Raw genomic sequence first — 13,675 nt, 5'->3', positions numbered from 1 at the left:
TTAAAAGGCCATCAATCATGAGCACAAAGTCATGATACAGCTCACATGAGAATTTTTAATTTTTAAAACTGGGGTTCTGCTGTGTCCTCTGTCCTTTTAATCATTCAGCACACTGGTCTATCAGTGCTTGCTGCACTAAGAGCAGCAGAAGTACTGAACAATATATTTACAAAGCCTGAACACAACTCTGAACACAGCTCTGAAAACAGGTGCTCTATACAGGATATACAGAGGTAATTGCTAGCGGGTCTCCTGGCATGACAAAGATGAGCTTCCACTGAGGAAGCAGCAGTCAGTTTACCACAAGTATCCATATTAGTTAAGAAGGAAAACTGCTCACCACATATTTGTGGAAGTTTGAAGAGTTCCAAATCAGGATGGGCTCAGCAGTAATAACATAAAACACTTGACTGGACACACGTAACAGCAGGCAATATTGAGTTACTTCCAGTCTTTACTCCACTGGACTAAGACTCTGAAGAGCTGGTTAACCTTCCAGGCTGTCTATCATAGCAACTGCATTTGTTTGATGATTTGTTCAATTAATCTACCTGGTTCACATAAATATTATCCAAAGGGAACAACTGGACTAACACACCAGTATCCTTTACTCATATGAAGAGTGCTTAAACAAAGACTGAAATTGAACTAATGTTATGATAATTGTTTATTAATTAAATAGGTTATGCCTATTAGTTAAAAGGTTACATCATCAGCTTGTGGATTAAGGTGATGAATCTTCTAGCAGCACTGTGTGCACTTCTGACCTGGTGGATCTAGAGAGGAGAAAAAAAGCCAAGAAAAACCAACACCTTTCTTGGCAGGAGACTCACCTGCCATGCATAAACAGGAAAAAAGAAAAAAAAGACAGAAAGGAAGTACAAGCAAGTTTTACCAAGATCTCAAACACTAGGGGCAATAAAACCATACCACACCTTTGGCACATGAGAGCTCTGTAGTATGTAGGTCACTACACAGTAGCACAAAGCTCAGTGCTTGAACTATGAAAAAAAAAGTTTACAGAACAATATCCTAACTCTCTTTCCTCAAACCATGAATCTCGTTCTTAAGGGAGCTGGCCATACAGTTACTGTGACCCCAAGGCTTGTGTAAGCAGCTCGGTAAATTCCCATTTTCTGAATGGCAAAGGTTATCACATGCTAACTCATTCCCTTACAGAAGGACTAGGCTCACACTATTTGGCCTCAGGTCCTCAATTACCAGGACATCTCCTTCCCAGGGCTGCTACTTTTGTCCCATTTCCCTCCAGTCTGCTCTCCCTCAAAAGGAATCATTTAATACCACACATCCTAAACAGCAGAATCAAAGAAGTCTGGATTTAACATCTCATGGTTTTTTCCTCCCCTTTCTACTTCATGTGCACTTGTACACAATCTGCACGTTTTTGTTATTAGTTCAATAAGCAGCACCTTTAGCTAAACATCAAAAGGAAAAAAAAAAAAACGTGTTTAAAGCTATAAATAAAAAGGCCACTGCACTGTACAGTTCTGAAGTATGCCAACACATCCATGCTCAACATAAAAAACTGAAACAACATATTCTACAGTGCTTCTGCAGGAATATCTACCACCTCTGATGGAAGTAAAATACAACAGACATCAATCATAATACACCTAGGATCACCAAATCAAACTGTGCATACGTACCTGCCCATTCTGAATCAATGAGCTCCCAGGACTATGCAAAAGATTGGTATTTCTATTCCTAGTTCAAAGGTCACTGTACAAACAGTACAACACTAGAGCTCTCTTCGATGCTCTCAACACTCCTTTTTAGATTTTTTCTGAGCTTATATCAAAACGAACATGCATTTATTATTATAGGCAAAAGACAAAATACCCAAACATGAATATATCCTTCAAACATAGCTCAGATTCCCTATTTCCCATAGTGCCTTACACTTTTATCCACACCTGCTTTTACATAAGCAGATGTAAAAGCATAAGTACTTCTCATGCTTACAGATAAGAAAAACAAAGCCCGAAAATAAATTCTGAGACTAGTTCCTTCTCTAGAAGAAAATCTACACATCTGCTCTGACTTTCTCAGCTAAGCAAAGTCTCCCTAGGACAACATAAAATTCCTTTCACACACACCACCCCAAAACCAACCAAATAAAAAAAAACTTTTCAGCTTTTTCTTTGAAATACACTATACCTTTCTCCTCCCCATACTTTCTTTGGTCATACATGGGGTGCACACCAATTCAGAAACAGACTAGATTAAACTAAATATGATACTCTCCTTTGCAAGATACCACCCTGGAATTTTATAAATAATTTTCTCTTATTTACAAGGTAACAGTAAACTATTTCCAAGGAATTTGTAAAGAGAAACAGTACAAGCAACAATACCACACTGGCCTTTCCCCATAATTAGGTTTTAATTGTGGATTTCCACAGCCTGTGAAAACGCCTCTCAGGTGTTTGTCACAGGAGCACCACCCAGTCTGTCCCCAATAAAATCTAAGGCATGACACCTGAGAAAAAACAAACAGCAGTCTAAACTTAGATATAGGCAGAGATGTATAGAAATTCCTTAACACGTAATGTTATACCATTTCCCAGAAAATATACTGGGAATTAAAAAAACAACAAACCCAAGCATTATTTCAGGCAACAATAACAAGACAAACAAAACCCAAATCAGAACAAAAAGTAATCATGTATCTACCTCCTGATAGATATGAAACCCATCCCTCACAGTAAATCTTCCATTGCTCAGTATCTACTGACAGGTTTCAGATTAGCTCTATAGCTAGATTTCTGTTCTCTATGACCAACAACATTTACATATTCAGATAAAAACGTGTTTGATGAAGTTGGGATATGAGGGGCTTCTGCTATGCACGTTGATGATGCTGAACAAACACTGGGAAAAGTACTGCTAAATAATGAAATGTTGTGGAATATTTTATTGCACAGCTACATAGTGAGATGATGAGTATTGAGGGTACAGATCGTTAAGGTAAGTGGCTTTGATGTGCAGCCTATTGAAAATATCCTAAAGCTAACAAATACAGCTATGAAATTAAAAACAGCCTGAGGTGTCTCCAATTCAGAGATTAAACTGACCAAAGAAACACTTTTCTGTGGACAGAAGTAAAATTAAGATCTAGACATAGCCTTAAAATCTAGTGTTAGGAAAAACATTACATTTATCCACCTTGTGCCCAGGAGTCCTCCTGTGATAAAGTTTTGTTCAACTGACACCCAGAAAGGACAGGCTGATGCTGCATTTACTCAAGACACTCTAAGACCAAGTATAAATATTTCTTGTACCTTTTTGAAAAATAGAAGGCTAAAGGGATGTGACCGTGTATTACGACTTAAGTGAATAAAGGCAGTATGGAGGAAGTCTTAGCATGTATATAAAACAATTATTCTGTAACAAGCCATCTTTGAATTTTTATTTAAGTAAATGGCCTTCTCTGAAACAAATTAAAAGAAGCCAAGGAGTTGTTCTACAATCCCTACAATTATGAATTGAATCCCTACAATTATGAATCTACAAGCCTACAATTTATGAACAGACCCACTTCTTACTACCTAGCAGAGGGTTACTAGAAATCAATGGATTATAGAGAATACTTAGTAAGTTTTAGTGCCTCTTAGTCCAATGTTAGACATCTCTTTTTAAGCCCCTACTCTTCTCCCCACATTAAACAGCCTTTTCAGTCTGTCACTCAGAGTTCATTCAAAGCAGCTGAAGGAGTTGAAGACTCTAAATAGGCAGCATTATTCAAGATACCTCGATGTTACAATATGACACTCAGTAAGCAGAAAATTTGACCTTTTTCTCTGCAAAAAGAATTCACCTCCGCAAAATGCCAGCCAAAACAGCACATCTCCTCCAACAAGCTATGCCCAACAGGCACCACATTTGCCTGTTTCACGGTTAACATACACTTACTCTCACACTCCACAGCAGAATATAAACACAAGCAGAACAGATAACAGCACTAAATAACAGTGTGGGAAGTACAACACAGTAGGACTCAATATTGGACATTGTAGACTGTAGCAAGCCTTCTAACACAGAAGGAACCTACATGGGATCACCTTTAAGACCTGCAGCGGTTCTTCAATCTATCCCTGCACATATCAGTACACTTCTTTCCATCAGTACTACTGCCCGCTTTGACAAGTTTTTCTGTATCAGAATGACTCAGTAGGCAGAAGCTACCAAGGTTACCTTGATCAAGACCTGAGCTACACCATGTCCTGATTTATTATAATCACAGCAAAGGCACTGCCACCTTCCACAAAGCTGTATCTACCAGGAGAAACAGAAGGAGTCAAGAACAGACAAGACAAAGATACTACTAATGAAGTTCTCAGCAACATGGGATTCTCCCCCAAAAAAATCTTTTCTTAATATACCTTGATTTCACAGTCCACTGACCAGTAAACTTATTCCCCTCAACCTAACACAGATCAAAACAGACAAGAAATTTTTGCAGAGAATACAAACGAAAAAAAGACCTACAAAGGCAAAAAGAATGTATCCTTTCCTCATGATTATAACACTCCATGATCCTCCACTTTCATCAACAAAAAAACACTGTACTTGTGTAATTTACTTGCCTAAGCCTTTTAGTGAAGCAACTTTCTCAAACAGCAGTTCTGGCCTGTTCAACTGCTCATACAATTACTGAAGGACAAGTCTAGAATCAGATCCTAGATCAGTTCAGTACAACTCCGCAACTCCTGCCAGCTTAGCTGGGTAAGAAGTCAGTCTGAAGTTTGCAACCTACTACTCTCACATGAAAAACAGATCTCAAAAGGATTCCAATGTACATGATTTTTAGATAAACAATTGTTTCCCAGAGATAGGAGGACTGCAGGGCTGATTCTCCTCTTGTAACTGGGATAATTATAGATTATGAAACAGTGCAAAGTAGGGCTCCTACGATGCGAAATTTAAGTCCTTGTGTATCATGGGTGCTTCTTTAAAATATTTCCACTGCATCCATCATCACTCTACACATCTGTCCTAAGCAGAAAGAGCTGCATTTCACTTCAACAGTACTAGAGCTGACAGAGGCTCTTAACAAATGAAACAGGTCTCCTTTTTGCTTTCCCACACCTTCTAGTCCCTAATGTTTTTTAAAATGGAAAAGTTGCAAGGAGATCTGCTTTCAGATTCTGTATCACTTTTAGTTTTCACACATCAGAAATGAAATTTGCTTTTGCAAAAACTATGTACTATAGAATACAGTGCAAACTTTTGATTACTTTTTCATACCTAATGAAAACAGACTGACCCCTGTCAGAGTTCTTGTCATCCCTGCTCCACAGACAAGTGATTCTAGTTCAAATTTTCCATTATTTACTTAAAAAAAAACATAGCCTCCAACAGCAACTTTGAAAAAAAAGTCATAATAAGAATCTACAGTAATGGCATGTTTTGTGCATATATGCAAACAGCAGCACATTTAAGGTATGAATGCAAAACAGTTATAAATATTCTGAACAAAGTATCAACTACCATAAAAACAGGAGTTCTGAATGTCTATCATTTTTGTTTCAAACACTGCTGAGCAATATTCATATTTATACGTTATACTCCAGATCTATTACAAAGGTAAAGAGAGTGTTTATTATCCTTTAGGAAGGACTTGAATAGCTGAGCTATTTTGTACTATATAGCAGTTACTTAGATTTCCCTAGATGAAAGTCACTACATAATAATTATGCAGACTTTCCTAGATAAAAGGTCAAATTATTCCCCATTTTAAAGAGTAATTTCTGACATACCATAAGAAAGACAAGAGTTTAAAATTGTCCAGGATCCTAAGGAAATCTAACTATTCTGCCTGGCTTTGCTTTATGAAGGTAGAGATTCTTTTTGTCTGATCTATCCATCTTGATCCAAAATTTACCAAAACATAGAATTGAGATTGCTACAACAGAGATTAGTCTTTACAAAAAATACCAGGATTTTCTTTTATATCACCTAGTTGAGAAATACTTGCTAATTAGGATTTAAAGTAATATGCAGAAAGTGAAACAGCAATATGCTAATATTTCAGTAGCAGTTGTTACCTTGTCAAATACAAGTCAGGGAACCCCCCTTGCAAAACAGAAGGAACATCAATAGGCACACAACACAGGAACCCTGAAAGTCTTTTAATTTTTCTCCCTCCCTTTATTATGTCCTCTTCTGTAAATACTTCTTATCCACAACTAATTTTGCTCCATTAAAGCAAACACTGTCAAGAATATAGACTCTTCTGCAAAGGTGATCTTAGAAAGTAAGTAAATTTGTAACAGTTGTCAGTGAAGTATCACAGCACTTCAACAGTAATTTGCAGGCCCATAAGCGTAAAAGTCATCATCTCATCTTTTATATGGCAAGTCTAACTTCTTAGCAATTAAATGCTCTGCATAAAATTCCACAGAATTTTCATTCCACCTGAGAGATTTAGACGTCAAGAACAAAGGAACATCAATCTAATTGAATGAAACTCTTAGAATTGTGATTTGCATAAGCTTACACTAGCAATATATACAACTGCTAAGTCTCAGGGAATTAACATTTCAAAAACACAAGTTGTAGCAAATGTAGTAAGGATTATCCTCCTAGCAGTTTTGTAACAAGTATCATAGAAAGACCAAAATTACTAGCAACAGATGTCACATTAAAAAGCCTCTTCTTATAAGAAAGTAAGATTTTAAACAAGACCTGCCTGAAACTTTCAAGATTAGTTTTTTATTGTGGTGGTTTTGTTCTGTTTTTTGGTTTTTTTCTTCACAGCAACTCCTTCCCAGACAAAGTACTGGAGCAGAAATGGTAAAAGTAACTTATATAAAATGTATTTCAGATTACAGATTTCAACAGCATCTGTACTAGGGCCCACATCTTTCAGAATGGAAGTCAACTTAATCTGAAAGCAAAATCAACCGACGATCTGATACAGTTTCCAACTTTTCAGGATAAATAATTGTAGAATTAACTTCCAGGAGCAGCCAAATGAGATGCTCAGTGTAACATCACAAAACCACAGAAGTTGGAAGAGATACACACTCTTCAAGGTTTCAAGAACCTAGGAAGTAGACTAAAGTCTACCATCATCCTAACAAAATAGTATGCTGGTCTGGCAAGAAGTTGATACAATCCCATGGTATTTTGAAGGCAGGTGCAAACAAAACATGCTTTACAGCCAGAGCAAAATGAAGTTACACACACCAAGCCCAAACTGATCTTTTTCAAATACAGCGCTATCAGAGACAGCAAGCACAACATGCACTTACACATTAGTTGGTCTTTTATATGAGCTTGAAGAGCAGTTTATTTCAACGGGTTTAAGAAAAACTGCACAGACATTTATCATATTTTAGACAGCAATAATGCATAAAAACCTTACTTCAAGTGACCTTTCTAGCTTAGATACAGAAGAATTAGCCCAGCTCTGATTTGTCTTTGACCATTTTATGCTACACGTGGAAAAAACTAAACAGCTTCATAGCTATTTCAGAGCTGTGGATAAGAAATCATTTGAACACTATGCACAATGTAAGTGACAAGTCTCTTCTGAAATTCTCTGCTCACCCCTTCTCATTTATAATGTTACACCTGGCCTAAATTCAACTCCAATACCTGGTTTTAAGCCTCTCTCTCATTAGACACACCTCCTCTGTTCTTAGATTATAGCCTGACAAATATTTAGGTGTTGATATTGACTGTACTTTGTGATAAATATTTTTCAATGTCACAAACATACTATCACCTTAATTTGATTGCATTTAATTTTAGGCAATTAACTATTAAGAAAACCAACATTAATCTCACTGTGCATCATTCCCTGCAAATTTAAAATAAGAAGCCACCAAATATACAAATAATTGCCTTTACTGCTTCATCACAGTAAGCATGATAATTACAGAGATTCATATATTGCAACTTTGCTGAACCCTAAAAGTTTTTATGACACAGATAGGAGTTTAAAACAACTGATTTTTTTCCACAATCAATTCACTCTCACCCAACAGAATCTTACCTACAACCACCTAAAAGACAGAAAAATTTCAACATCAAATCACCTAAATGAAAAGGTTGTTTTTGAGATGTACTATCATTTTTAATTAAAAAGTATGAATCACTTCTGCTTCTATTAAAAAAAACCAAACTATACACCCATACAAGCACAAGAATCTAAGGACTCACTTGGATGTTGCTGAAGCTTAGGAAGCATACAATAGAAGACAGGGTTCTCCCCCTTTTCAGTAAAAATCAGTCTTTACTAGTCTGTCTTGTCTTTTCTTGCCTGTTCTACAGACCCAGAGTATTTTTGTTCCATATGCTGATATAAGAGGAATTTAGTAAGCACATGCTAACATATGGTAACATATGGTAATGGGCAAGGTAACTCCTTGTTCATTCCCACATTACTTAAAAGAAGTGGCCTGCTCTTCCTATCAAAGGATCCAGCCACAAAACCTGCTGTTTGCTTCTGCCAAGGGACACTATTCCCCCTTCCCATTTGTTATGTTGCAGCAAAGCCTGGGGCTGTGAGGAAGTAGCACAGATAAAATATGAGTGGCATTGTCAGAACAATTCTTCAGGAAATCCACTTTCAAGAGTTCCACTGAAAAGACAGCAAGTAAGAACAGGCCAAGAACTGGTTCACTTGAACAACCAAGCAACACTGGACTACCAGAGCACTGACTGGGCAGCCTAACCTAAGCAAGGTCCTCTGAGAAGAGGACAATTTTTCCTAACATTTCCAGTTGGGTTAACTTTTTAAGAGCGATACCCCCAACACAGTCATCCCACGTGCTCTATAGGAAAGTTCACACATTCAAAACCAAAATTTCTTTCAATAAAAAAAAAAAAAATCCACTCTGAACTGTAAGAACTATTGCTATCTGCATTGCTGAAACACTCAGCTTGTATCAAACAGGATGATAAGCCAGTTTTAACTCAACCACTGAATTTGGCAGTTTACCCTAGTAGGCTGACAGATCTTCTCCTGTTAAAATCATCGTATTTCAAGAATAAAAGAAGCATATAATGCATGCTAGTACAAGAATACAGCTTATCTGTACACAAGAAAACGTAGGCATGTCTGCAGCAGTTATGGCCAGAAGCTAACCAGAGCAGCCACAAGAGTCACACTATACCGTATCTAATTATAGCCCACCTGCCTATGTTCACAGCCAGCCCAAAAACAAGACTGAACAGCACTTAAATCCACGTGGACCATTGCAATGAAACCACTGCAAATCCCCAAGTCCTTGCTGCTAGTGTCCTTCCTCAACACCGAATATTTTACTCGCCCTCTCCCCTCCAAAGAGTGCAAAACAGAATTAAAAATTATTATGCTACTGTAATGTAATGAACAACGTTTGAAGGGGAATAGAAAAAAAGCCAGCCCACACTGCTGCCCTGTGACATCTAGCAGATCCCAAGATAACAGTCAGATCATTCCTTACAAGGCACTGTATACATGTCCACAAATGAGTATATAAATCCTCTACCCTCCATACAAAAAAAACGTACACACTTGCATACACCCCACTCACCATCCTCAATCATGTTCAGAAAAATACAACTTGCCAAGAACTTTCTAACACTCTTATATCCCAAAACCAGATTTTGGCATAATTTCTCACCAGGAGCAATGAAAAATCAAGACAGCAATGGCATGAGTTTTCTTTCTTGTGGAGATGTTAGAATCTCCACTGTCCATTTTGGAACAGCCAAGAACTGAATTAGCAAGAATCACCACTCTTAGGTGGTATGTTTCCATACCATCTAAAAAAACCCAGTGTTTTTTAAATCCATTCCAATAAGTTACTTCCACATGTTAAAGAAGTTCCAAACTCCTTCACAAATAATTCAGTATTTAAAAAAAAAAACTCTGAAATTCAGACTAAAGCACAGCAGTATTTCATGTATAAACGTTATTCTCAACTAAATATAAAAGAAAGTACTTATTAGAAAACAATACACATAAGTCAAACACTCACTGCACAAAGTCTGTCACAGTGTGCATCACCTCAACGTAGGATCCTTTTCAAGCCTCAGCACACATGAATGAAAACAACCTGCTTTATTACCAAACAACTACAGTCAAATCTTAGCCCTGCAGGAATCCAACTGTGCACGCTTACTCTTGTGAGATTAACATAAAGCCTTACCTCGTCAATTCTCTGTTAACCATACTTCTGCTAAATTGAACAAAACCCAAAGAACTGCTTTGGGAAGAAAACTTGCTAGAAAACAAGGTAGCAACAGATTACAGCACGGAATGCTGGGTTTTAAGTTTATCCTAAAATGTCTTGCAAGATTATACCAGCTTGCAAGCACATACATAAGGAAAGACAATTCCTCTGTGCGCCGTCCTCTACAGAGAGATTATACTAAGGTGGAACCCAGAACTGTTCGGTAAGGGATGTCTGGGAATGCAAAGGCGTATTAACAGTTGTTACATCCAGTTGCAGAAACTGCTCTTACCCTTCACCTAATACTTACTGTTGGCTCCCACATCCTCAGCTACTCCAGAACCTCTCATTCTCAGGTATGTGAATCCCAGTATCAGAAAGAACAAGCATGCAGCAGTTAAGAGGAACATGGACAGGTAATGTGCACTGAAGCCTCCAGTGGTGGATACCTCCTCTCTTTTGAACTGTTGGAGAAGCTCCTCCTCGGGCTCAGAGAGATTCTTCTTGTAGGTGTTTTTCAGGTAGGTATGATTTGAACCCGTATGATTGGAGTGGTTGAGTCTAAGGGAGGAGGGGGTTCCACCCGGGGGAAGGCTATTAGTAGATGAATAGATCCTGGATTCAACACTACAGCTACCAGGAGCACCGCTGAGAACATGATTATTGGTCGCTTTCCTAATGGTGGCTGGAGGGTCAGTGATTTTGCCGCTGTCCACGTCCGTGAGCGGTGGTGGCAGCAACAATACTGATGGGGATTTCTTGGATAGCCCAATGCGGTATCTGGGGCTCGGAGGACTAGAGTCCAGATTTTCACATCCTCCTCTTCCCCCCGCCGCCGCCGCCACCACCACCGCCGCCGCCGCCTCCTCCTCCTCCTCCTGATTTCTGCCCCTGTCTAGACTGCCGGCAGCAGCCGCCCCCGCCGCCCTGTCATTCGTTACGAGCACACCAGCACCGCAGCCTCCGCCAGCCCTTTCTTGGCCCGTCTCCATCACGCCAGCGCCGGCTGCAGCGCATTTGCTTGTTATGAATGGAGCAGGCGACTTGCTGAGGCTCCGTCTGGGCCGGCGAACTGCAGACTCCTCCTTCGGTCCCTGCTGTTTGGCCCTCGCCCCCGCCGCCTCCTCCTCCTCCGAGTCCGAGTACTTGTCCCTGCTGCCTCCGTAGAAGAGCCGGTTCCCGTTCACGGTCCGGTTCTTCCACCTCTGCTGCTCGCTCTCCTTCTCCTCCTCCTCTTCGTCGTCCTCCTCCTCGCCGTCCCCGAGCTCCCTCACACCCTGAGTCGCCGCCGGTCTCCTGGCGGCCGCCCCCCACCAGGCGTTGGGCTTCCGCCGGGCCGCCTCCTCCGGGGGGGAGCTGCTGCTCACGCCGCCGGCGCCGTGGGGGGCGGCGGGCCTGAGGCCGCGGTATAGGGGCGCAGCGCGCTCCCTCCTGCCGCCGGCCTGGCTCCGGGGGCTGCTCTCCACGTCCGACTCGTCCGAGCTGAAGCCCAGCAGCACTTTGCCGCCACCGGCGGGGGGTGCGGCGCGGCCCCGGCCGCCTCCGGCGGCGGCCCCGGCGAGGAAGGGGTGCTCGGCGCCGGCCAGCCGCGCTCCCGGGGCCGCCCGCCCGGGGCCGCCGCCTCCACCCGGCGCCGCTCCGGCTCCCGTGTTATTGTTGTTGCTGTTCCGGGTCTTGTTGGCGCCGCCGCCGCGGGCCCCGGCCCGTTCATCTTCGCGCAGCTTCTTCAGCTTCTTCAGGTAGACGGGCCGGGTGCTCTCGGTGACCGGCCCCGGGGAGAAGCCGAAGCGCCTCAGCTCTGAGAAGAGCTCCTCGTCCGTGAGCTGCGCGGCCGTCGCCATTTTCCGCTCCCCCGCCGCCGCCGCGGCGCTTCCGACCCACGCGCCGCGCCGCGATCCCCGCCGGAACTGACGCGCCGCACTCGGCTGTGGCCGAGACCCGCCCGTCACCCCGCGGCGCCGCCCGCCGGGAACGCGGCCGGGAGGGAGGGGGAGCGGGGGGATGAGCGGGGCGGGGCCGCCCGGCGCCGGCGGCCCTTCCCGGCCGCCCCCGCTCGGTCACGGCTGTCGCGCGGGGCTGGCGCCGCTCCCGCCATCCCGGCGAGAGATGGGGCCGAGGATCGTCCCTTCTACCCCCGGGCTCGCGGAGGGGGTCCCGGGCGGGAGTCGCGCCGCGGCGGGCGGCGGATGGAAGCACGGAGGGCACCGCCGAACGGGCGGCCCCGGCACGGCGCGGGTGGCCTGCGGGAGGCGCTCTCGGCGGCGGCGGGGAAGTGGCGGGGCGGGGGGCGCCGAGGCTGGGGGCTGGGAGCTGGGAGGGCCGCGCTGGTCAGAAACGCGCTGTGTCAGGCACGCTTAAACAGACAAAACCGCGGCTGCTGCCGAGTGTCGGAGAGCTCGGGAATGCTCTGCAGAGAGCAACGTCAGATTGAACACTGAACCTCTATTAACGCCATTCCCGGGTGTCAAATTTAGCCTAAAGGTGGCTGGAGAAATGGGAAGAGGCTGCGTGCACCTTTTGGCGGGCCCTTCCCGAGCTGACAGGCAGCGGCTGTCACCTTTCCACCAATGTGCTTGGTGGGAGCAAACCTTTCCCTGTTGCAGCTCCAGCATTAGGACATCTCGGCTGTGTGGAGACATACAACCTCTCATACATACCAGAGGACGTAGTCTTAAGCTGGGCCAGGGGAGTTTTAGGTGGCACATTAGGAAGAATTTCTTCACAGAAAGGTGATTAGACATTGTAATGGACTGCCCATGGATATGAAGGAGACACACCTGAAGGTGTTTAAGCAAAGTCTTAGTGCTGTGTTCTAGTTGCCGTGGTGTTATTCAGTCATAGGTTGGACTTGATGGTCTGAGGTCTTTTCCAGCTTAATAAATTCTGTATGATTCTGTATATGATTAATTTTGGAATTACCTGGATGTATTTTGCTTCTTTTGGAAAATATAGTTCTTTGTATGTATTTAGTTGAAATTGTCAAACTGTATACAGAAACATGTACTTTTCAGATGATTGTGCCAATATAGAGATGTCATCCTGGCATTTCTCAAAGGCCCTTCTGGCTGGGCCCTTTTGGCCACAGAACTGCATGTGGAGGCTTCAGAGTCTCCTGGCCTGCCTGTCTTGACCTATCCACCCTGAATGATGAAAGGGGCTCAGCTTCTGCATACCGCATAAAAGACACAGGGGGCTGAGTTCCAATTTTGACCTAGCTCTGACTGGCCTTACACCACCATTGGCAAAAGAGGTCCAAGAATAAGCTCTAACTGCACGAACAGCTGTGTGTTCCCCTTCACAGTCTGCTGCAGGATATTGTTGATACATGCCCTGCTAATGTCAAAACTGAAGTTGCTAATTTTGTTATTGAGGAACATTTGCAGAAAGGGAGTTGAGGTAGCTGTGAGGCAGCTATGTGTGAAGCTCAAGCCAAGTCTGCTGTGCTAGAGGGGTGGCCAAGGGTCTGTATGACTGCTGTGCTTTAT

General features: G+C 42.9%; 1 protein-coding gene across 2 annotated transcripts in view; it reads right to left on the bottom strand.

Annotated features, from left to right (window-relative positions):
- The window catches only part of LEMD3 (LEM domain containing 3), a 42,464-nt gene extending 30,377 nt beyond the window's left edge, over window positions 1–12,087 (bottom strand). For both annotated transcript variants that reach the window (XR_004497711.1, XM_015628679.3), the window contains exon 1: window positions 10,501–12,087. Coding sequence is in view for 1 of the 2 variants with exons in the window: in XM_015628679.3 (XP_015484165.1) it covers window positions 10,501–12,031 (1,531 nt within the window). In the remaining variant the exon portion in view is untranslated. The remainder of the gene's footprint in view (window positions 1–10,500) is intronic.
- Between the last annotated feature and the right edge of the window lie 1,588 nt (window positions 12,088–13,675).

The sequence above is a fragment of the Parus major genome, chromosome 1A (assembly GCF_001522545.3).
Source record: "Parus major isolate Abel chromosome 1A, Parus_major1.1, whole genome shotgun sequence".
Taxonomy (NCBI): domain Eukaryota; kingdom Metazoa; phylum Chordata; class Aves; order Passeriformes; family Paridae; genus Parus; species Parus major.
This window is presented reverse-complemented; position numbering and strand designations above follow the sequence as displayed.